Source organism: Malurus melanocephalus, unplaced genomic scaffold, assembly GCF_030028575.1.
Source record: "Malurus melanocephalus ecotype Western Australia unplaced genomic scaffold, MMel_1.1 scaffold_129, whole genome shotgun sequence".
Classification (NCBI taxonomy): domain Eukaryota; kingdom Metazoa; phylum Chordata; class Aves; order Passeriformes; family Maluridae; genus Malurus; species Malurus melanocephalus.
In genome coordinates this window covers 1,947,037-1,972,741 of record NW_026623361.1, presented here as the reverse complement: position 1 = coordinate 1,972,741, position 25,705 = coordinate 1,947,037, and the positions used below count along the sequence as shown (strand labels likewise).

Here is a 25,705-nt window from a genome sequence, read left to right as displayed (position 1 = left end):
TTAAGTTATTCAAGTGGCTGCAAATACTTCCAACAAGAAGGAGATAAAATGAAAAAAAATACAGAACAGAGGGAAGTATTAACACAGTATCCTCTACAGTAATTTCGAAGGACTATAAAACTAAACTTTCAAGTTTTCTCTTCTGAAAGACCAAACACACACAGGATGCTAGAACAGCTCTGTTTTCAGCCTATGGTAACAGCCCATGAGTAAATATTCTCTCAGAGTGAGTAGGAACTCCCTGAATGACTGGTGTTGATAATAATAACACTCAGGGAATCTTGCAAAATCAACTGCAGGGGAAAAGATGATTAAATACAACTCTGTGCTGGTGAGGACCATATTAAAAGCTCAGAAACGTGTATACATGTACACAGACACTCAATTATAGGGTGATTTTTTTTTAAATTACAGTACCTGTTTTTTATGTTGCCTGTATGCTTAACATAGTTGAAGGAAAAAAAAAAMCAAACCTACTAATRGAAAAYTAAAGGAGTAAAGAGCAAAACACTAAAAAAAGCTGTATGTAAACACAATGGTCAGCAATATTTCACAGCAACATGTTAGGAAATACCTGAGTAGATAAATAGCCCTTTCAATATCACTGAGTTCTTCATCAACCGTCAATCTTTCTATTTCTTCTGGTGTCTGTCAAGTATGAAATAGAGATTATGAGTTTACAATAGCTTACTATTTCACCATTTTAATCTTCTTAAAACATCCCTTTCCTCACCACATATACAGGGACAGATTAATGAGAGATTTCACTTTACTCACTACATTTCTAGCCAACATTTTAAATTCAATCAAATAATATTGTTCCCCAGGAAAAGACTAAAGAATGTCAGAGAAGTATAGTTTCAAGTCAGACACTATCACTATTAAAGTATAAACAAGTAACATATAAATTAATCTAAATACCCAAGTTAGTCTATTTGCTCCCAATTTAATATTCTTATACTGAAAATATTAGGTCCCTGTTACACAGAATTTGAGACTGTTTATTCTAAAATTACTAAGAACAATGTTTCGCATCCAGGTCCTGTAATAAAACAAAAACTTGTCTATTCCCTAATTTGTGCATAATTGAAACAGACACAATTTCTAATGGATTTTAAAGCATCGTTCTATTTCGAAGTATATACCTTCAGGCTCCGGCGTACTGGCCTCTCTATAATAGTTAGTTCCTGCAGGTCTTCTATGTAACCAAAAATATTGCTATGACTAAAATCCATTTTGGAGAAGGTTATCGGACGCATGTAACAACTAAAGCCTTCGGCAGCCGACGCTGTCGCCGAGCCTCACATCGCACGGAGGGCGGCAGGACCGAAGCTCCGGGGCGCTCCCGCCGCCGGCAGCAGCTCCGGTTCGGCGCACACACTGCGGCAGCGCCCGCCGGCCGCCGCCCCCGCCCAGCCTCCTGCCGGCAAACTTTCTCCGCTTGGCCCGGGCGCGCAGGCAGCGGGGCCGGCGCCCGCAGCCCCGAAACCCCGCTGAAGCCGCTGGTGCCGCGGCGGTCGGGAGTTTCCAGCCAAGTTTCCCCTCGTCTCCGGCCACCGTTGTCCGCAGCGAGGGCGCGGGGACCGGGATGCCCCGGGCGCCAGAAGGGCACGGCGGAGTCCTCGGCTGCGGGCTCGCCCCTCACCGGCGGGGCAGGGCAGGGCAGGGCAGGGCGCGGAGCGAAACAGCCCCGTCGCGGCGCCCGGGTGCCGCCTCCCCGCCCGCCCCGGGAGGAGGGACGGTCGCTGTGGTGCAGTGACGCTCCCCGCCCCCGTCCCGCGGCGCAGCCACCCGGCTCTCTCCACGACGGCGGGTGGGTGAGTGCCACAGCCCCCGCCTGGGCAGCCCCGGCCGAGCCGAGCCGGTCTCCGGGGCGACGCGGCGCTACCGCGGCCTCCGCGGGCAGGGCAAGGCAGGAACGCGCGGAGGGAGCCGCCCCCTCAGCGCTCGGCCCCGCGCGGGGGCTGCTGCCCGGCCCCGCCGCGCTCCCCGGCCGTGCTGCCGACACCGCGGGGCGCCCCGGCCCCACTCGTGGCCTCCGGGGCTTCCCCTCCCACAGCTGCAGCGCCTCGTCCGCTGCTCCTCGCGCTGGTGTGCGCCACATTGCTCGCCAGCGGTGCTGGGACCCCCCCACCAGCGTCAGCCCTGTCTCACAGGTGTGTCAAAGCAAAATTACACCGGAGAAACCGACAGATGTGGTGTCTTTAATTAGAAGTCCAAAGATGATTCTTCCCCCAATTAATGCTTTTATATTTATGTAAAAAAAAATTCTTTGGCAATAAATAGTGAATCTGTCGAAGACATCACTTACACCCTTTATAAATTCTTAATCTTCACCTTTTATAGTCTAGATYCAGATTACACACACCACTCATACAGTAGAAGCACAAATTTCAATACGAATAGTCTTTCTGATATATATGTAGTTAGGCCTTGAATGCCTTTACCATTTTGGCTCATAAATGTGGATTACCTTGGCCGTTGAAGGGAGAGTGKTTTTTTTCAAAATAGAAGTATGCTACTTACCTTTGATGCATAGACAAAGAAGCATGGATAATCTTACAAAACCTAGTAAGAGAGCTTTTGGGGTGGGATAGTGATGCAAAATATATGCAGGACAAGAATCATCACACACAGTTAGACTCAGCATTTACTGAGATAAGTAATTTACCAGATCTCTAGACAGAGGCCTTCGCAATGGTTATATGAACACAACAAAACAATCCCACTCAGACCAGGAGTTAAAAAACCTATAAATATTTCACAAAAGCTTATTTGAGTGGGCGCAATGTTTTTTTATTCCTGTGAAATGCCCACATGGCCTACAAAGTTTTGTTGGTAAAGGCTAAAAGTAATTCCAGAAATCTCAAAGATTGCATGATACTATGTAGTATATTGCACAGAATTTTATTAATTCTAATTTTATGACTGAGAAGTACCTCAGCTTTTATTTTAAAAGGAATAAACATGGTCCCCTATGTGATACTTCTCTCTCTACCAGTTAGGCCAAATCCTGTGCTTGGATAAGCCAGTAAAGTAGTAAAAAAATTAGAGCATGTCCATTAATTTCAAATGTACAACATAATTATTAGCAGAAAAATTTAATCCAACATGTATATAAATAATGAAAGTGTTAGTAATAGAAAACAAAAACSATTTTGAGTTTTCAAGGCATGATGATGAATTAAAATGACAAACACTACTTTGAACACCTCCTTTGCACAATCTTTTTAACCAGGGAGCATCATCAGACAGCAAATACAATAATTGTASCTAAACATAAATCCTGTCAGAGTTCTTAAGGAAATAGCTCTAGGAGAAGAAATTAGAAAAGCGTTTTTGACAATGTTCTCTCCTCAAATTCAGAATCCTGACATGCAGGTTTCTGCCAATTACAAGTATTAGGAAAACATAGTGAAATCCCAAACACAGTTAATTAGGAAAATCCTTTTCCAAGTTCTTTCACRRCTAATCTGTGGTCCTTTCACYTTGCAAGTACTTTGCATCAATCTTWAAGATCTTATGAGATCAATGGTATTTTCTGTTGCATGTCTTGAACTAGACACTCAATGCAGTTTTCAAACCAGGAATTCTAGAATTCAGTTTTAAAGACTAAAGAACATGGGGTTTACATATACAATTAGGCTGATTTCTCATGTTATATTTTACACAAAATTTGTAAGCCACAAAGGAAGAGTTTTTTATGAATCTTTAAACATTTATAAAAACATCTCTTCCTTACTGCCTTTAAAAAACTCTTCTAGCTCAGTCCAGGAAACACTGAGCAGACATGATTTCCATTAATTTTAAAATCAGTAGATATGTCAACATCTACAAATACCCTGAAAATGTGAAAAGCAGAGTAAAAAAAAAAATTTCTTTCTCTGAATATAGTACTGGACTAGAATAAAGATCACTGAAGGAATTTGATTAAATATAAACTCTCCTTTTGACCCATACATTTGACAGAAAAAAATAAAGCTTACATATTTTGTTCCAAAACCACTTATATAAAAATGAATCCCTCTGACAGTAAATCTGCAGGCAAGTGGTCTCTCATTCTCATCTGTGATTAATGTCACGTATGACTTCCCTTCCACTTCTGCTCTTTCAGCTCCTCCCTTTTCCACTCCTCTCTTCTCTCAAATRAAGCTCTACTCTCAGCTTCATTCTAACCTAATCATAGCTATTGTATTAGAATCAAAAGCTATTTCATGCTGCTTTAGTGAAATCCAGAGCAAATTGGAACCTTCATTTTAACACGGGAGTTGCGTAACCTTGCAAAGCCAGTACCAGGTTTCAAATAATCCTTCCTTGATGGAGACAACTGCCGAGCACCTGGGGGAATGGCACCCATACCTAGTGTAAGAAGAAAGAGAGTGTTATTCGTGCCTTCTAAAGCAATGACTTTCTACATGCAATACAGATGAAGATTTAAAAAAAAAAAATTATGGAAGAACTTTGTACCTGAGGGATTCCTTAGGTACTCTGGCTCAACCTAAGGATTCTGGGGTGAAGTGACTTGCCATGTTGGACAGATGCACAGTTCTCCTTTGCTACCCAGCAGTTAGGTGTCTGCCTTCTGGAAACTACTCTGAAAAAGCCGTGTTTCTTACCGTACATATTACATATACAAAAGAATTTACCTGTAAATTAAATTATTCACAAAGAAACAGAAAATTTGTGAATTCTCAGCATGTATTGCAACACCTGAATCAGCTGAAATATGAAACAACTGGTTTGGGGGATACAAAAAGACATACCAAGAAATGCTTTAAGGCACCATGTGTGTGCTTCCAATCAAAAGCCAGAATTTTACATGCAATGGCCAAATAATTTTTTTTAAAAGGAAGAAACAAGCAAAACATTTTAAATTATGTTGGGGAAAAGCCAAAAAAAAAAAAAAAACCCAAAATCCTTAAGTTCCTTTTTATTTCTAATTTAATACTCCAAAGAAAAATAAATACCATTTCATAATGTACACGATGTAGGCTATGCACCATGTAATCACATTTCTGCTCAGGACTCAGCACCTGAGCTGTGCAGAAGTTCAATTCAGAATTCACCACTACGGAGAGACAGCGAAAGCTCTAGCAACAATCTCTCACCATTTCTAAATGAGCAGCCTGTGACTGGAATTGGTTTTTACAGTCCACCAGACTCTTAAAAAATGTAATTTTGATATTCAATATAATCCCTTAGCTTTACAAAACAAGATTGTTTTTATTCCATTTCTACTCTAAGAATGTAGTCACGAACAGTGGTTCTTGAGAGGAACTCCATGTCGAGGCAAACCTGTAACAAGATTAATATAAAAGAAACATGCATGAAAATAGGAATCTGCTTCAGAACAATGCTTGGAATGTAGCATACACAAACCTCAGCAGGAAAAAGATATTATTTAGCGTATTTTCCAGTTTGTTGCTAAGAAACTGTTGCTTCATATCACTATTATCATTTGCAGAAAATTTTTGATTGTTCTTTTGCCATTTCGGTCATCTCATTATAACAGCTATATAAATAAAAGGGTTATAAGGGAAAAGCACTGGATTGTATTCAATGTGCTTTCATCTSTAGCCTGGTCTCCCATATTCTTTCCTGTAACTTAATTCCCTCCAATAAGATCTAAAAAAAACAGATTATCTTTTGAGAACACAGAAAAGACCCTTAAATTTGGTTTTATGTTACGYATAAAATCTGCAAGATTGCAGTCATTGTGTTCTCCCTACCTTTCTCTAAGAACTAGCAATGTTCTCCTGCAAGGTCTAATCTGCTAGCCTTTGTCCAGAAGTAGTTAATAGCACATTCATGAAGACAGAATAAYAAAGAGAAAACAGAAAGTGCAGTTTTTCTTCCTATCTTCCAGCTATTTGTATTATTTTTTACCTGGCAGTAGGACCTAATAGCCAATTACTTAAAAAAGTTTAAATGAATGATTTTCTATTGTAAAAACCGGTTCTGCTATATTCATAAGAGGAAGCTGATGAGTCCAGTTCCTTGCTATGACAACCATGAATACTGTCATACTCATGTCAAATATTATATTAAAACTAACAACTTTTGCCTTCAAGTATTTACTCATTAGTTGCCATGGAAACTTAAGATTTCCTACCTAAAATTACTATTGGCCAGTTTACCAAGTTTCTTCTTGTGCTAGTCTCCTTCATTCTTCTTTTCCTGGTATTAAAAGACTGTAGTCGTATCTTCTCTAATCCTGGATTAAACAAAGTTCAGAATTTAGTTTTCACTCCTAAAAGAGGCTCTTTGTTCTCCTGATCACCCTAGCAGGTCCCTTGGCATCTGCTGCAGTTTCACTTCACCTCTCTTCAATGAATGTGATCAGCATATAGTATTGAAATTAAAAATTTCTGGGAAGTAATGCCTCTTGTGAAGAATGAGTATCTGTACAGGAGTTAGTTTACTAAATATACTACATTGGCATCTCATAGTTATCTTGTGGTCGATTAGTACTGTCACGCACAGTCACCTTAAAYTAATTAAGTCCCACCTTAATGGTATAAATTCTCAGTATTAGCTTTARCTGAATGGTGCTGTACTCTGGATAAGAAAATTCATTGAATTATTCTGGTCCTCAAGGTCCTAACAAGATACACACCAGTGTGCTCCCCCAAAAGGCACATGTATTTCCCTTCCTCTTTAGCCAATTTCTTTCCCCTCAAAGTTCAGTACTAATCCTTTTTATTAAACATTTCCCCTATGAAACATATTTTGAGGTTGTCCAGATAGATTCGATGCACCTTGTTTCTCTGCCCAGAAAACCAGTTACCCCCTTAAGGGGCATGCCCCAATTTCCCATTTCCCCTTAGTTAACCAATATCAAATTCTATTTAATTTCCTGTTATCTTCATAACTTCCTTTAGCATTCTTCCCTTGAAAATACATTCTGAAGTACCTATTGCATCTGACTGCATTTGCAACCCTTCCACATGTTTCTCTCRTATTCAATGGAGGTGTCTTTGCTATTCTTCAATCACATAGAAWAATCATCACCTTGATAAATCTGTACTTCAAAAAGTCTTTGCTACTGTAACTAGAGTTAAACATGCCAATACTCTTAAATCTCATGCCTGGAGATTATCTTGTTCTCCTGGCTTTGTGAACACGTTAGCTGTAGGAGCAGCATTATGTCCAACAAAATGCTTCACAGAGAAATGGGTAAGAAACACATTTGTGAAGTATTGAAGAACAAACGAAGAGAAAAAGTGAAAAACAGCAGCACAATGGCAAAGGGGTGCATATTTTCAAATAAGGTTTAACAATAGAGAACGAATAAATTGGAGAAATATAGAAAAGTATTAGAGCATACTGCAGAAAACAGAAAGAGGAATCCAACCTAAACCACTCTTCCAGTTAATAACCCATCTCCCAGAGCTAYTATTTTCACAGTGCTATGTCGTAAGATCTTGTCAGTCCTAGAATGATATTCCAGAACTTCTGAAGATGACAACAAAGGCCTTCAGCCTTAGAACCAAGACTTTACCTTGCTGCCTCAGGACCAGGACGAGTCCTGTCCTGGTCTGCATGCCAGACAAGACAGAAAAGCAAATTTTACAGTCTGCAAAGCACAGGAGGCATGAGGTCCCCCACTGGCCAGCAGCTGCATGTTCTTCAGGTGCACAGTGCATTGTAAGTATGAATATAAATCACAGYGTGGTGACATTCTTTTTGTCAGCAGAAATAGCTATCAAAATCAGTAATTAAGCAGATACTGTCATTCCTGTAAGAGACCAAAGAGATTTAATTTTTGAATCACAAAATTAAAGGTATTGGTAAAAACAATATTTGGCTCAACCTACCTTAGGAGAAGTCTTTCATATTTTATAAAAAATCAAAATATTAATTGAAAAAGCATATAATATCTRTAATCTAATACTGTGACTAGGGAGCAAACCACAGTTTCTGGGCTACTGATCTGCAGGAGTATAAATTTACAGCTGGGAAGAACAGGATCTTTTATCAGGTAAAGTTCTGTGATGAAGACATCAAACCCTTCAAGTCCTCTTGGGCTCTCAGACATAATGTCTTAAATAACTTGTAAATTTTTGATAGAATAATAAAATATGTATGTATTGACATGAGTTATGCAAGCAAATGACACAATACATTAACTTAATAATACAGATTATTATCTTCAATTCACAATTTCCTGGTATTTAAATAACGGTTGATCAGTTATTGAAAGAAGTCCCAGGGGGGTAAAGCAGGCCTCTGTTTCATTTGTCATCAGTGTTTTTACTAAGAGCTCACTCGTCACTCTTGATGGTGGAACTTTACTTACAAGAGTTTAACAGCTGACTTTCTGTTAGGACACAAAGATGCACTTCTCATTGCCAAAACCTTGTCACAACATACCGAAGCTGCTCAGGTCACAAAGGCTCAGAAAGATTAGTGTTACTGTAATACTAAGCAAATGTTTAGTTCCCTTGGTTATCCCATTTCAAAGCAACTCAAATAACCAATGCCTCTTGTACAACCAATTCACACCATGGCATTAAGAATAAGGAAGTTACCATGGCTGTGTAGCTAAGACTGTTCTGAAGCTCATTGCTTATTAAAAACAGGCACATCCCTTCTTTCAAATTGAGATTTAGGGCTGTAACTCTCAGTGCCTCAGTCTATAAATAGTACATAGAGCTCAATACTGATCAATAAGAAAATACTGATCAGCTGCACCCTCACAGGAGTTCTTACTGAAAAGATCAGAATACTTCTATCTCTTGTAAAAACATATCTGCAATTACATTTAAATTCATTATTCAACATAATTTGGCAAGTCATTTCAATGCTAAAYCCTGGAAATTCTGAAACTAAGTCAGGACATATTATTATACGTAAGAGTACCTATACCTATGGCCAAGAACTCTTCTGTCCAAATTTTTTTATTATTATTTTTATTCAGCATCAGTGTTCAGTCAACCACACCAGAATTTCAGAGTAATCTGTTTCTTTTGCCTCTGCAAATTTGCTTTTACTAATATGCACTAAAATAAAGAGATAAATCAGAAAAATCGTAAAAAAGCTCTTTATTCACTTATAAATTTGAATCTTAACAACCTGGAAGATACTTTTAATGAAGGATTGCATAGACTGCTSAGACCCTGCATTAAGGCTGGCATGAAGATGCAGTCCCAGTTCCTGTGAGTGAGACAGTAGTGTTGGCCATCGCTGCCTCCAGCTCAGAACTACATAAATAAGGCTTGATGGTTATAGTGTTAAAGGTACCATACAAAACCCWGTTCCCTGAACTCACTTCCTGACTCTCACTGCTTTAAACTCATCTCGTACAGAACATCAGGACCAAGCACCAAGTGCTCTTTAGCCTTGCTCAGGGAATATGAATTGGAAGAAATGCCTCATGTTGTGCATTGCTGAGTCATTAATGATGACTGCCTGAAAGTGAAACTGTCCCTGAAAACATCTAATATGCTTATTTCTGCCCTTGGTCTTAAAACATAAAAAAAAAAAAGAAATAAATAAAAAAAAATAAAAGTAGAGAAAACAGCCCTCCATTTCCCAGTCTTCTCACAGATCCAGGGAAGACCTACAAATACCAAAGAGAAGAAATAATTATAATTGTTGTCGCAACTACACTTGAACCTACTGTCTCCATCACAGGTGTTTATCACCTAGAAACCTCCTGATTTTAAGTCACTCATAGCAAGAGGCTCCTCTGAACATCAGTCAGTTTAGGAGAAACAAAAATCTTCCATTATCATATAATTTATGTCGTCCTCTTCTTATGGCAAGATGCGGCTGCGAAGAGCATATAACACAGGAGGAAAAAAATACCTGGCTGCGACCTCGGCGGTGTTTGCTCATTTTCTCTAAGTATTTGCTACTTGTCTACTAATTGAGTTCTTTAAAACAGGACCAGATGAGCACACAACCGAGGGTATGTAACAATTCCTTTTCCTGAATGAGCAATRCCGGTGATAGCCAGCCTTAGCTGCGAATTCTGGGGTTGGGATTCCAGAGGCCTTTCCCGCATTCCTCTTGGAACCCACAGCCGCCCCTCCAACCGGCGCCGCGCACTGACGTCAGGCGGCGGCGGCGGATGACGTCACGCGGCAATGGCGGCGCCCGGGAGCGCACGCGGGGGGTGGTGGCGGTGGCGGTAGCGGCCGGGCCGAGTCCGGGGTCCCGCTCCGTTTTTCTCCGTCCCTCTGTGTCACTCTCCGTTTTTCTCTGTCCCACTTCGTGCCTCTGCGACCTTGTCTGTCCGGTACTCCAGAGCGCGGTAAGCGCGGGGCGGGGGCAGTAGGTGCCCGGAGCTCCCGCGTGTGGCAGCGGAGGCCGTGCCGGGCCCTGCGCTGATCCCGCGGGTGGTTCCAGGGGTGGGCAGGGGTGGGAGCGCTGCGGGGATTTGTCCAGCGGTTCTAATTTTATCGCCGGAGGTGTTCCAKGGGGGACGCACTAGGCCTGGCCTGCCTGTTGTATTTGGTTATATTATAGTATGTTAGCCTGAAGGTATATTTAAGTTATGTTATTGGTATTATTAAAAAGAAAGTAAAATAATTATTTTGTTGATTCTCATTTGCTTGAATATCAAGGTAGTTTTCATTCCTTGGATTTGAAGCCCTTTTTTCCCTGTCGATTTCTTTTTTAGGTAAAAAATGAAGGTCAGAAAAGGAGGAAGATTTAGATCTTCCTTTAAATTGAAACGAAAAGGCATTGAAGTAGTAGGAGAATGGAAAACTGTGCAGATCGACCCCAATCTATTTGCTGAGGAGGAGTTTCGAGATATAGTGTGCTTGGAGGAGCTTACAGATTATAAGCTAGTAAGTTCTTCCAAAGTGGGGAAAGTAAAAGAGAAGAAAAGAAAGGCTGAGAGTGCTTCAGAAGAAGGCAATGAGGTGGAAGAACCTGTTGTCCCTCCAAAAAAGAAAAAGAAAAACAAAGATTTGAGAAGCCAATCAGATAAAGGCAATACTTCTAATGGAGCAGAAATTAAAGTGCTGGTTGATAAAGAGGCAAAGTCTAATGATATAATCAAAGAAGCAAATTGTGAAGACCATGGACATGTGACTGAGAGCATGTCAAGCAGAGAAGACATTCCAAAGAAAAAGAAAAAGAAGGTGCCTAAAAGCAAGGCTTCTCAAGCACAGGAAGCCCTTCYATCAGCTACTTCTAAAAAAGCCAAAAACTGGACAACAGAAGTTTTGTCTGCCTCMACTGATCAAAAAGCTGATGTGTCTGCATGGAAAGACCTGTTTGTACCTGAGCCAGTGTTGCAGGCCTTGAGCTACCTGGGGTTTAGTGCTCCGACTCCAATTCAAGCCTTAGCCTTGCCTTCTGCCATTCGGGACAACATGGATGTTCTTGGTGCTGCAGAAACAGGTACAAATCTGTTAAACTGATTGTGTATGCTGGGAGCATCCTGTTTCTCTTTAAATGTAGCCATGGTTACAGATTTTGATTTGCAGAAGAAGCAGCTTTTATATCTTAGAAGAGTGTTTTTCTTTTGCATATCCAGTGTATTAGCAAAGTTTTAAAGCTTTGTAACTTACAAACATGGGAACATCCTATCTTCACAAAGCAGGCAGAGCTTTGAAGTGAGTTTTTATGCTTTTGGCAAAAGTCTCTTTTCCTGTTTTTCAAATTGCTTCCTGTTTTGGGAATGGTAAGGTGATACTCTGYAAAAGGCAGAATTAATGAAATGAACAGGGTCATTTCTACAGCAGCCCAGTGTGCTTCTGGAGAGGCAAACAGAGAACCAGGTTCCTGTGGAGATAACTCATACTAGTGTGGAGCAATGAATAAACACTGGGCACTGGTCTGTAGCAAAGCACTCACCCTGTGCTCTGTGTCCTGGCTTACCTTACATTGTCACCAGCCTTTCTGTCTGCTCGTGCTTCAAGTGAGTATTACATCGATTTTGAGAGGTGGTCTCTCATTCACCTTGTGATCAGCTCATGCCTTTGTTTTTGAGCATTGCTCACCTTCATGAAATTTGTTACAGCTCCTTGTTTACTTAAAACTATGAAGTCTCAGAACATGTTCCCTAAAATGTTGTTTGCAGTTCATAMCTTTGAAGTGTTGTCTTTAGCACTGCAACTTTTCCCTAAAACACCTTGAGGTAGGAAGCATAATTGGAAGCTGCCTTGGTTTAAAGGCTTTCTTCACACTGTTTTCATCTGTTCCAGTTGCTTTATCTCACTGCTTCTCTGTAAAGTCATTTACTGCTCTCGAGCAAGAAGGTATAGGAACTAGTAAGATACTAGTAAGAGTCATTTGCATTTTTATTTTAATTACAAGCTGCATTGATGCTATTAGCTTTAATAAGATTAGAAAGCTCCATGGGGAGTGTTTTTGAAAATGGAACTGAAAATTTAAATGGTGGTTTTGTACTGCAAAAAAGTGCCATTTTGGCAGTYCTGGTGATCAAATTCCTCTCTAGCTGAAGAATGGAAAGCATGGTTGGTGGCAGGCTGTGTTGTTGCTTTATAATTTTGTATAACCCTGAAGTAGTGGGACTGTGTTTTGCTCATTTGTTCTTTCGTGAGAGAAACCCATATTCTCTCCAGAGTGTCCAGTGGATCATCGGTATTCCGATGATAGAGACTTGGGAGATGTGGACAACTGCCTGTTAGGAGGGGCTGCAGCTGTGAGAGATTGAAACTCTTGAGTTCTTTTTTTCTGCATCCTGCAGCATTACTCAGCATTGAGCTTGAGGGAGGAGAACGTTAAGTTAAAAAACTATTAATCTTCCTTTTTTGGTAGCGACATAGGGAAGAATAGCGAGAGTTGATATGGCAGTAGATCCATGCGGAGATCTGATACAAGGAATGTGAAGCCTTGTTTCTGCAGTGGGAGATTTTTCTGTTCATTACTATGTGGAACTAGTGAAGTTTCTGCTTAAGGAGCCAAGTCTACATAAAATTATACAATCTGAAACTGTTAAAAAGGGCRTGAATTGGCTTGAGCTGTAGTGCCAAGATACACTTTTCTTCTTGATTGCAGAAGATTTTGCACACCTGTCTATGGTATGTGGTCTGTGTGTTATAATGTCCTGTGAGGTGATACGTTTACTTTGTGGGTGAATCTAATGCCTGCAGAATAGTCCTGTTTATCACAGCTATAATTATAATTATGGGTGCAGTACTGACATTTGCACCAGTCAAATTGCATTATGTTTAATTCAGGATCAGCAGTGTTCTTCACCTTAAAAACAGATGTTCGGATAATACAGAATCTTACTGTAAAGGTGCTCTAAGTACAGGTGTTAGAGACCCAACAGTTTATAAACATTTTCTGCTTCAAGTGCAGAAAGAAGTCATAGAAGACCTCCCAGACATACAGAAACGTGAAGTGGATATGAGACKGCAGTATTGCTGGTCAGGATAATGACACTGGGCTTAGCTGTTTGTTACCTCATATTAAGGTTCTCCCCTGAACAGGTAAAATTCTGCTGAATTTGGCAAACCTTTAAGGCTCTGTGATACAGGAATTAAGATGAGATTTCCAGAGGACTGCTTTCCAGCAGTCTATTACAGGAATGGTGTAATAGTGTCTTGTGCTCTGGATGCTGCTCTCATGATTAGTGAGCTGCTACATAGGAGAAGCTTAACTCGGGTAGATGAGCTACCAGGCTTTTCCTAATGTCTTTAYTAATGACAGATAGTTCAGAAGGGAATATGTAGCAGGGATGTAACTTGCAGTTTGATACAGTGAACCCTTGCAATTAAACTTGTTTTTGATAAGCCTCATCTCTCCTAAGTGTATTCTGTCCTTTAAATTAGATGTATGTGTTCTGATTATAAAAATGTGACCTGGGTCTAGATCAGGAAATTAGACAGTGGAGTATTCAAAAAAACAGTTTCTTCGAAAGTTATAAATACAGGACTATAAATTGAAGCTGAAAGCTAATGCTTCAAGTGCGTTCCAGTTTGTCCTTGGCCTCATTTGCTATTCCTTTATATGGGAGAGTTTGATTAGAACTTTCAATTAGGGCATGGTATTCTCCTTACAGATCTTTAAAAATATCTTGACTTAAAAACTACAGCTTTTAAGAAACACTTTCAGAACAAATAAATCTGCCTCACCTGCTAGAGATTGGAAGAATACCTATTCCCCTGGAAATATGCTATTGGTGGCATCGAGGAAATGTAGAAAAGTGACAGGAGAAAAGATGCTCTTGCTGCAAGTTTCTGGTCTTCTAAAGATCATGAGTTTGCATCTGTTACAACAGTATGTTTTAAGAACAGTGTGTGATTGGCTGTTGCTTTTCTCATCTTTTCATATAAATGGCTTGTCAGTCTGTGTTATTATTCTTGTTTGKTTTTTTAGGAAGCGGCAAAACGCTTGCATTTGCAATTCCAATGATTCACTCTGTGCTGCAGTGGCAAAAATCAAATAATTCAACAACCAGAAATGACAGTGTTTCTAAAGAGTCCCATCAGCATCATGAGGAAACAAGATGGGAAAATGAGGATGAAGCAGAAAAAGTAACCCATCAGCAGGTTGTAGATAGCGGAGATGAAGATGATGCATCTTTCACARCAGGCTGTGTGAAGGTGCTGGAAAATGTTGAATTTGATTTCGATGACAAGACACATACTGTTTGCTCCGATAAAAAGAGACCTCTTTTAGGAYTGGTCCTTACTCCTACAAGAGAATTAGCTGTACAAGTAAAGCACCACATTGATGCAGTTGCAAAGTTTACAGGTATGTAAATCCCGCAGGCCAGTCTCAGTTCACTGTGTTTGGATCTTGGCATTGGTGTTGAGCCAGAATATGTGCTGCACTATCTTCCATAAAATCATGAAACTGGTGTAGCTTTTGAAGGGTTAGAGTTTGTRGCACCTGATGTGTGAGAAATGCATGCAGATTGTTCAGTTAGAAGCATGTGGAAGTAAACAGTTAATGTGTGCTATTTTGCTTTCAAATGTGTCTTCCTTCAAATAGGTATTGATTCATGATCTCACAACACAGAATCAGTACTAGATACCTGGCCACAGCTAATTTTTCCTAGTTTTGGATAATGTAGGCTATATATAAAAAATAATTTCATTGTATATAAAATTTTGATTATATATGTATAATAATTTCATTTTTGACAGCTATATCAATCTTTGTATATACTGTATACATATAACTTTGTTTTATCTATTAAAAACATAGGAAGCAATTATGACCATCAGTGCTTTGGGTAGATGGCATTGCTGAATTGCCTGATTTACTTCCTGCAGCAGTCAAGCCTCTGAAGTGTTACTTTGTATTAGACCTGACAAAAGCAATTTCCCCCTTTTTCCTTTCCTTTCCTTTCCTTTCCTTTCCTTTCCTTTCCTTTCCTTTCCTTTCCTTTCCTTTCCTTTCCTTTCCTTTCCTTTCCTTTCCTTTCCTTCCAAACCAGAAGTCAGTAAATCTCTTAAGTGAATGAGGATATGAAACTATTGAACATGGCGAGTTTTCCTGATTCTCTCCACTTCTCCAGTACCAGTAATGGTTTCTTAGAGAGGATAAGTAGTGCAATGTACTACTTTTAAGTCCTTCCTTTGGATGTACTGCTGTGCTCATCAGTCTGCCTCCAATGGCAAGGCTTATTTTAACTGCTAGGCTGAAATAATGAATTTATGTCATACAGTTCTGAAGGAGCAGTGTTATTTATGTATAAAAATCTGCTGCCCAAGTGATAATATAGTTGCTGCAGGGGGAGACGAAATGTTTTGATATGGACTTCCTTTATTGCCTYTAACTCACTTTGGGAGAAAAATTGCACCTGGAAGCATGGTGTTCCACAAGTAGTCCAGAAGAGAGATCAGTGAGACCTTGGACACTGGAGGGGTCTTACACAGTAGCATTGAGTTTATCACTGGCCAAATTATTCTTGTAAGAAGTAGRGTGAAATAAGCCATGTGTGGAGTCTGCTTCCAAAGATAAACTGCTTTTAGTACCTCAGCAGACTACTTAAAGCTAACGAGGTTTGTGCTACTGTGCAAGAAGCATTAATCAGTTGGGAACATATTTGGTAGGATTATTCCATAGAAAATGAGCAATTATTTAGCAAGGCAAGCATTTCTCACTCTTATTCTTGAAGGGATCTTCCGGTTATTCCTAAGAGGAATATGCTTGTTCATGCAAATACAATTGAGAAAACTTTGAAATATGTATAAACAAAGCTAACAGCTATGGATGTGATTCTTCATGYAGTTGAAAGACAGGTGCACTAATTCTTGGCATCTAACTGTAGTGAGGATTTTTCTGTAAAATGGAGTGCATTGCTTTATGCTTAGTGTTACATAAAAATCCTGAAATTTGCTGACCAAAATGTTTGTTGAAAGTTGCAGTATGGACTGTTAAAACATTTCATGAAGTATGTATATATATATAAATATTCACTGATGAATTAGTGAAATAGAATCTGTTATGTTTATGTTTTAGGCATTAAGACTGCAATTCTAGTTGGAGGCATGGCTGCCCAGAAGCAAGAACGTGTACTGAATCGAAAGCCAGAAATTGTAATTGCAACCCCAGGCCGTCTGTGGGAGTTAGTTAAAGAGAGACACCCACATCTTTCAAATCTTCGTCAGCTCAGGTAAACTTGCCTTTTCAAATAACTGTGAATAATGAACTGGGAAGCCCTGCATACTAATTAGGTTTACTAACAGGTTAAATAATTTAGATTCCATAAGATCCCCTATTTCTRTGTCAGTGTTTTATTGAAATGCTGATTGGTAATCATTTGATGGAGGGAAATGTCAGTTAAAGACAGCTGTAAAAACCTGATTTTTCAAAAAGAAATGCAGAATGGTATTGTAGCTGCTCCAGCATACTTGGTTCTTTTCAGTTTTTTATGCATGACATCTTTTATGTGTTTAGCAGGAAAAGTTGTTCTTAAATGTMTCTGGTTTGTTTTTAGCTGAGTGTATTTTTACTGTGTGTTTTCCACTTGACAGGTGCCTTGTGATTGATGAAGCAGACCGAATGGTTGAGAAAGGTCAYTTCGTAGAGCTGTCTCAATTGCTGGAAATCTTAAATGATTCACAGTATAACCCTCGACGACAGACTTTTGTTTTTTCTGCCACTTTGACTTTAGTCCATCAGATTCCCACAAGAGTTTTACAGAAAAAAAATGCTAAAAAGATGGACAAGAAGACTAAACTAGAATTGTTAATGGAAAAAGTAGGAATAAGGGGCAAACCGAAAGTAATAGACTTAACAAGGAAAGAGGCTACTGTTGAGACTCTGACAGAAACCAGAATCCACTGTAACACAAATGAAAAAGACTATTACCTCTATTACTTTCTTCTCCAGTATCCAGGAAGGACCATGGTCTTTGCAAACAGCATAGACTGTGTAAAACGCCTCAGTTCTCTCCTCACAATCTTACATTGTGATCCTCTTCCGTTGCATGCCAACATGCACCAAAAGCAAAGGCTGAAAAACCTGGAACGGTTTGCTGAGCGAGAGAGGTGAGTTGATTTTCAACTTCCTAGTAGAGAAGAAAAGAAATTGCATAAAGGGTAGTGAGGTGGGGAAACGAGCAGGTTGGGGAAGTTAGCTGAGAATGTGAGTCCCAAGATGTTAACAAATAAGGATGAGGTTTTGCATGTTAGTTAAGGTGATGAACTGGAGCAAGTTCAGTGGAAGGCCACCAAGATGTTCAAGAAGCATTGTCTYTGCAAGAGGAGAGGCTGAAGGCGCAGAGTGTTTGTACTACCTGGGAAGAGTGTTTTGTGGGGACCTGATGGCAGCCCACTGAYATCAGAAAAGGAGGTTATCAAGAAGATGGAGCCAGGCTTTTTAAAGTGGTGCATGATGGGAGGATGAGGGGTAATGGGTGAAAGTTAAAATAAAAGGTTCAGGCTGAATATGAGAAAGGCATTTTCTCTATGAGGACAGTTGAGCATGGGAATGGGGTTGCTTATTCTTGGAGTTTTCTGAGGCTCAGTTGGATRAAGCCCTGAGCATCCTGGTCCAGTCTTGCAGCTCATCCTGCTTTGAAGAGRAGGTTTCACCAGAGACCTCCTGAGGTCCACTGGAGCCTGCATTATCCCGTGGTCTGGCAGCTCATTGCTGCAGAGCTGTCACTTGGCCTGTTTTCAGAYATGTTTTTGGAACTGTCCTGCCCACCTCTGCCCATGTCCTGGCTGTGCAGCTCATTTGATCTTCTGTAAGTTATTCAGTCTCTCTAAACCATCAGAAAACTAACCACTCCTTAGTCATTTGCTGGTTTAATTACAGAAATTTGCAACCTGAGCATCRAAGTATCTTTGAGTAATGCAAAAGAAAGGAGAGTTGTGCCTTTCAGCAGTAGTGGGCAGCCAGGGCTTACCCMGGCAGACCTGACCTGCCATTTTAGGAAACATTTCAGGGTATCTGGGGTGGCCTTTGGGAGGAGGTGTTTGGTCTCAATACTTCCATAATCCCAGAAGCCTCCCATTCTAGTCCTGCTGTGAACTGCTGCATGCTTTCTGAGAATTTATACCTTGTTAATAGATTCTGGCAGGGAGAACAGACATTGAATTGCAGTGATGGAGCTGTGGCATCCCTTGACAAACATATTGATAGCATTTGTGTAGGTCTGATGAGGTGTTTTCAAAGACTGCAGGTTTTCMAAGCAAGAAAGAAATCAATGACATCATCTCTCCTTCTGCAGATTGCAAGCTGTAGAATTTTCTTTTGTTATTTCTGCAYTGAACCTTGTAGCAATAGAGGATGCAGTCAGGTGCCATAAAATTGTAACAAATTTCCATTACGTTAAAGCAATTAATTTCCGTTGCTGAGAGATGTTTTTAAAACTAATTGTTCCATATCCTAGGGAGACTTTTGTCCCTGTAGTAGACTGTTAATATAAAAGAACATCTTGAGTAGTTCATCTTGTCTAGGGATAAGGAGAAACAGTAATTTTTAAAGCAGATTTCCCCCTTTATATTTCTAGCTTTTAATTTACTCRGAGAGCTTATTTGAGTGCAAGTTGGTAGCAGATATTTCTCCCCTAAAAAACTGCCATTTAAATAGATAATGTCAATAATGTGATTCTTTTCAGCTTGTAAAACTTTTAATAATATGTCTGTACTGCCAGAGGATCAACTGTTTTATTAATGGTGTGGTCGTATCAAGCTAAAGAAATTCTTTAAAACCCGGACAGTGCACTGAAAAATGTAATGCAGGGGTGCATAACCCCCTTCCTTATTGAGTAGCTATTTGTAGCAGCATTCTTGTGAACTGAGAAAGAAGAAAAATATAGGAAAACAGGATCCAGCAAGATAGTGAATTTGTTTATTGGAAACCAAATAGACCTGCTGAAGGCAACATTTGCATTTTTTAACTTTAAGAATTACTGTTTCAGGACTGCCCTTGGGTTAAATTGGGTATAATTCCTGAAAGGGCAAACAGAATGCGTATTTCCAGCAGAGACCATAGTGTAAATCTGTTTCTCAAACTGCTGTGGTATAATTCTAGGTTGCTGTATTTTATGTTCCTTGGCAGATAATTTACTTTTCAATTTTATGTTCATTAAATTTTGTCACTTTCTCAGCTGTGTCCTTCTGACAACAGATGTGGCAGCTCGTGGTCTTGATATTCCCAAYGTGCAGCATGTCATCCACTACCAGGTAAAGTATTTTTAATATTTTTACTTTTACTGTTTTGGTTTTGAAACAAGTTTTTGCTGATCCAAATCCTGAACACTGTAAAGCTGTAATTCTTTGTCCTGTGTATAGTATAGTCCTAAGAATAGAGATTAAATAATTTAACTCTCYTTAGTGCTTTGTACTTGAAGATCTAATTCCTGCAGTGACTGGCTGCAGTAGGTAGCACTTTGCGAATGTGTGATTATATATCAAAAATTACATAATAGATATGATCCTCCTTGCTTTTTGCTTAACTTTGATATCCAAAGGTGTCAAATGACTCAGCCTTATAACTCTTTCCTGAGGACACATAAAATATTTTTCTGCTTTGCAAATGACATAACAGAGGGTCAGAAGATAGGAGAGACTCAAAAGATTGCRCTGGAAAAATGCTGGATCAGAGAGCAAAAAGTGTGTCAAGACATTGTCTTCTATATTACTTTCGTCTGTGTTACATGCAATGTACCATGTGTGTATAAAGCCTGGTATTCTTTGGTGACCTCTTGTCCAAAGCAGGCCAGGCTGCTGGAAGCTGTCCATGGCCAGCTTCATGGCTTCTCTCAATTCTTGCAGGTCCCTCGTACTTCAGAGCTGTATGTGCACAGAAGCGGCCGAACAGCCCGAGCTGCCAATGAAGGCCTCAGCCTGTTGCTGATTGGCCCTGAGGATTTGATCAATTTTCGGAAAATCTATAAAACATTGGARAAAAGTGAAGAGCTGCCATTTTTCCCAATTGATACCAAGTGCATGACTTCTATCAAGGTAAAGAAACAACAGTCTTTTTGCAGCCTGAGTAGTTGCTTGCTTACTTATATTACTGATATGATATTGACTGTCATGTTCTTTCCAGGTTTGAGATGAAATTTAYTCTTGAGGATCTGGATTTAAAAATTAAGCTAATCACACTTTATATATTTTTGAGCAATATTTATGATTCCTCCTCAGTAACTGGCTCACGAAAGGTGTTCAAACATAAACATYAGTTATATTTTTCCAAAAACCGTATAGCAAAGCGAGTATGTTTTGTGGTGGTGGAGCTGGGATGGCTCTGCTAAGTAGGTTGTTTAAAGCCTCTTCTGTTAGGAGCAGACTAGAGAACAGTAGCAGGTCCAGGGATGTTCAGTGGTCTTCACCTGCCTCTTCTCATCTGAAGTAGAGAGTTGTCTGCTTTTCTAGACGTTCCTGTACTGTGAGGCCACAGCTGCCACTGAAAACCCTGTCAAACTGAGTTTGTYTTCCTTTCTTAGGTTATTGCCCATTTTAAGAAGGATTCTTCACTAACTCACAAGATAGACCACAGTTAGGATTTGCAAAACAGTGTGTTTTAGTAAGCATCTAGTCACTGCAGATTTTCTACTTCTTGAATAAGAAACTATTTCATGTCTCAGCATTCTCTTAACAGTTTGGATTATGTCAGTCATGTACAAATGGGAAATATTAAATATTGGATTTTAAAGGAATCCAGYTGGAGTTGAAATGTGTGAATATTGCACAGTCATTGAGAACAGGGAAGAATGCAAGCAGTCAGATAACACCGCAGGTGTCTTCCTTATGGTATTCTGATTCACAGTTACCTAAGTGGCTTGGACTGAGCCCAGGGTCTCCCCCAGTGGCAACAGCAGTGTCCTCACTTTRGGAATAATGTCTGCAAGGCTTCCTGCAAATAGGGTATTTCTTTCAGGAGCTGCAGCTTCCTGGAAGAGCAAAGGAAAGAAAAGAAAATAAATGCTTCCACAGATTTGTTTTTCTCCTCTTGATAGTAGCAAAGAGAATCTGATTTCCACCCTTATCTCCCGCACTGCCCTCTTCCACCCACTGAATGTTTCTAGTTACTGAAAGAAATCTGTTGTTTCAAAGAGTGTTTCTTCAGAGGTTCCTTCTGTGTTTCTTGATGAGTAGTTCTTGGCTCTTACCATGCTCTGTCAATTAACTGTTTCTACACATTCATTTTCCTGTCACCATTTCAATGACCTCTCCTATCTGTAACAGTGCTCCTCTTCCCAGAAGAAATATATTTGTAACTGTAGTTGCAGGAGTCCAGCCTCATAAGCCCTTGGAACAGTGAGGTCTTATTTAGGCTTTGTTCTGGGTTTAATCACAAAGTCACTGTAGTTGGGACTRATAGTGCTGCTGGTTCTTTATGTCTGTCACTTTGGCACTCTCCTTCCCTCCTTTTGCATGCCTTCATTCAAGTTCAGGAAAAGCCTGAGGGGGTTTCACACTTGAGAGGAATAGAATTGTTGAATCAGGACAGATTTAATGAGGACTCACGTTTTACAGAGATGGAAAAACTTAGCTGAAATTTCTTGTAATGACCTAAGAAGTGCCTGACTAAGTAGTCCACTACAAGTGTAATATCTTCTCTCTGTGTAGTAATTATCCAGGCCGTCCTGGCTGGTGCTGTTAAGATGTAGCACCAGACTATTCAGTTTCCTGCACAAAGTTTGTTTTATGCAACAGCGGGCACATTCCAAAGAGCAGCACTTGGTTTTGGTTGGTTCATATTTACTTTTAGTGCAGATTTTCTTTCCACGGTGAATTAGTTATTTGTTTGGCCTAGSTGGAAGCCTGCAGGTCCGGTTAAGTTTTCTGGACATCTTTGTTCCAACTGTGTGCAGTTGGGAAGAAGGGCAGGACATTCTGTCCTGCATCTAAACAAGATCCAGGTTTAGATGAGCTGTTCCTTCCATACAGCCTGCAGCAGTTTACTTTCTTCAGAGTGCAATGAAAGTAGTGGCTGCCATAGCTCTGAGATCAAGCTGTACTATATGAATATGTAACTTGGAAATTATTGCTGTCTGAATCATGATTTGTTCTTGATGTCTCTCAAGTGTTTATAATGATTTGTTCACAGAAGGTTGACATTAAGGTATGTTTCGYAGTTGCGATGTTTTAGAAGTCAGATTTTATCATGGGTCTGAAGAAGGGAAGCATTAGTGAATGATGATGGTGTTATTATTAGGTGGGACATCTTCTGGGACATGGATGGGGAACTGCGCCCCAGTTGCATTGTMGTGCATGCTCTCAAACACTTGTTCTGCTAAAGTGCCTCACATTTGCACTGGATCATGATGTGTAAATGTGCTTTTGTTGCAGGAACGGATGAATTTGGCGAGGCAGATTGAGAAGGCAGAATTTTTCAACAGTAAGGCAAAACAACACAACTCCTGGCTCCAGCAAGCTGCAGAGGCTCTGGAGATGGATCTCGATGATGACATGTTGATGGGCAAGTAGAAGATGTTTTTTCATGGTTATGCTCAGTCTATATGCTCAGTCCATGGTTAGGTCCCATAGTGCTGGTGTCCAGAAGCCTCACCGTGGCAGAGAAGCTTCAAAAGCTGCAGGGCGGAAGTGGGGGCGAAGGAAAGGAGTGTGGTTGATGCATGGTGTTAGTGGTGTTTTCAGGATGATAATGCAGCAGACAGTGCTAGAGCTGAGGGAGTGAGGTGTGACAGTTCTGGCAAGTCACAGACAAGTCTACATGTTGTAGGACAAGAACTGTTGAGCTTCTGGCAAGGCTTTCAGAGTAATCTAAGCAGCCCAGCATGTCCTGATTGAGTCTTGTCCCCTGTTGTCATAGAGAAGGCTGTTTCCACACTTYTGCTTCTCTCTCCCACTCCCTTGTAGTCAGGCATCAAGACAGGAGCATGACAGCTCTGTGTGGGAACACCCAGGAAGTGCTAGGAAACACCAGATATGTGAGCCTTGAATAGGTTTAGTTGTGTGGGCTAAATGGCCAACACATACATTCAAGTTTATAAGGCTTTTTGTGTTTTAAAAGTAAATAATTTCTTATATTTTTAAAATAAAATATTATGCATGCTGTAAATTGAGAGAATGTGTAAGATAGTACAACTGCAAGTGGTTATTAGTTCAATGCCATGAAGTTTTGCAAAGCTTAGATGCACTGTAAAATGCCACCTTGTGTTCATATTTTAGGAGCTTGAAGGTGTGATTTCCTACCGGTTCTTTGAACGCAGGCTGAATAGGCTTGCTGCAGGAATCACTTCAGATTAATCTGCCTCTAACCTGTTAGCTGCTAAATATGCCAATGCCTTAATCTTGAAACATGTTTAGATTAATGTCTTTCTTTATGGACTAGTTGGTCCATGGCTGGACTAGTTGGTTCTCAAACACTTTGCAATCAAGCACTAACCATCTCTATCAGGAGTGCTTTCAGATAATTAGCACTCTGCTGTCTTGTTTTGACATAATCTGAGTATGCTGTGCTTTGGAAAGAGTTTCCAAACAGCACATCCAGTCCAAGTAAGTTGTGACTCTCAAGTGAAACACTTTTTAATTGCCATACAGAAAGTTGCCAGATTTATGTTTTAAAATGTACTCGGTAATTCTTTGTGTAGCTTGTTGGAGACCAATTAAACTCTCAGTCATTCATCCTATAAATGAAGTGCCTCTTAGACAGTTACAAAGGATTTAGTAATGTGCTTTCAATTTTACCTTACAGCAACCTTGATTTCATTTTTCTCTTCAGTCCAGGCCTTAACTATAGTTACTCAGTAGTCGGGATTTGTCTCAATCTCGTTATCTTTTGAATAGCCTGGGTGATCAGAAAATGTCAGAGKTGACTGGAAAACTGGGAGTTGTGTGACCTTGTTAGAGATAGGGGCAGATGCTAACCCCAGCTATCTCTACAAACGTCTGCAATGGGAGTTTTTCTCTTGCTGTAACATTCTGTATCTTTCATTTCTGCCTCAAGGAAGAAAAGCTGATGAGCAAGAAGAAAGCCAGAAGCAAAAGATGCTGAAGGGAATGAAAAAACAACTGAAACATATGTTGTCCCAGCCACTGTTTAAAGTGCTTATGAAAACCAAGTACCCAACACAGTCTGGAAAACTACTCCTGCCTCAGACATCAGTGGGCATTTCAGCTCTAGGTGCCATGTCCAAAAAGCAAGCCAAGAAGAAGAAATCAATAAAATCAAATTAGATAACAGCAAGATCATTCAATGTGACCAAAGAGAGGATTATCCTCATCAAGGCTGTCAATGCTCATGGAGGAACTCGACAAAAGACAAATTGTATAAGGATGTTGCCTGTGTATTGGTTGAGCAGGGACAAAAAAAAAAGTTGATTTAAAGGGCTCTGGTTAGTTACTGTTGAATCTTGTCTGGGATCTTGTTTTTTTATGTTCTTACTTACTTTTTTCTTAAACCTCTATATAATAGAAGTTAATTTGCTTTCACATAGTTCTGATAATTACTCTATTTTGTAAAATGGGTGAAAGCTACTGGGTAGAACTGACTGTGGGCATATTTCAATGATCAAAGTTGATYTGAATTTTAATGTCTTTGAAGGACAGGGGAAGGTCAGCTATATACAGTGTGAGTACAGTCTGAGCTATAGTGGGAGGTTTGGTTTTTACTGCCTCCAGCTCAGTGTGAAAGGCAGCAAATACAGATAACTTTACCAGCAAGTCTACAAGTCTGGTTATGGAAATGTCCCAATTTTCTTTCTCCTCTGATAATACTTCTCTGTTCTGTTTTCCACCAGGTTTCATTCCCTTAGTTCTATGTTAATGTATTTTGAATGTGCAAAAAAAAACCAGTTAAGATGACAATGGGCCAGGGAGATGTGTAAATTTTTGAGGAGTATATGTTGCTACTCAGTGTTTTCTTAATTAATATTTGAAGTTAAACCTGTATTTGAAAACATGTTAGAACCATGATCTTTGCTGTAGTGGAAAAGATGATGTTTTSAAAAGTCACTTTTGAAGATTGCTCCACAACAATTATGCTTTTAAATAATTTTAACTTGATCTGGGCAAATATTTTTTACAACTATTTTTAAAAATGTCAGAAAAATATATTTTGATTTTTTGTTAAATTATATCTGCCATAAACTCCAAAGCCTGTGTCTGTTTTCAGTTACTTGAAATTTCTAAATCCCTCATAGCTGATGCTGTTTGCACTTAGCAGGCAAGGAGATGGGGAAAGCACCCAAAAGATAAGACAGTGGAATCTGTATTTATGGGAGKACAGGTAACCTTCACCTGCCAGCTCTGGATGAAGCTTAGTTTGTATGTCTCATACAATATGAAATCAATCACTGTCACTGCCATGATTGGAAGCACCAATTTACTCAGAAATTTGT

General features: G+C 39.9%; 1 protein-coding gene across 1 annotated transcript; it reads left to right on the top strand.

The window, feature by feature from the left end:
- Positions 1–10,128: 10,128 nt before the first annotated feature.
- On the top strand, positions 10,129–25,461 carry DDX24 (DEAD-box helicase 24). Its single transcript, XM_057370645.1, has 9 exons — positions 10,129–10,258; positions 10,628–11,358; positions 14,308–14,685; positions 16,402–16,555; positions 16,917–17,432; positions 19,502–19,577; positions 20,169–20,357; positions 22,692–22,821; positions 24,313–25,461. The coding sequence occupies exons 2-9, from the start codon at positions 10,635–10,637 to the stop codon at positions 24,540–24,542; spliced, it is 2,397 nt and encodes a 798-aa protein (XP_057226628.1). The 5' UTR covers positions 10,129–10,258; positions 10,628–10,634; the 3' UTR covers positions 24,543–25,461.
- Positions 25,462–25,705: the final 244 nt, after the last annotated feature.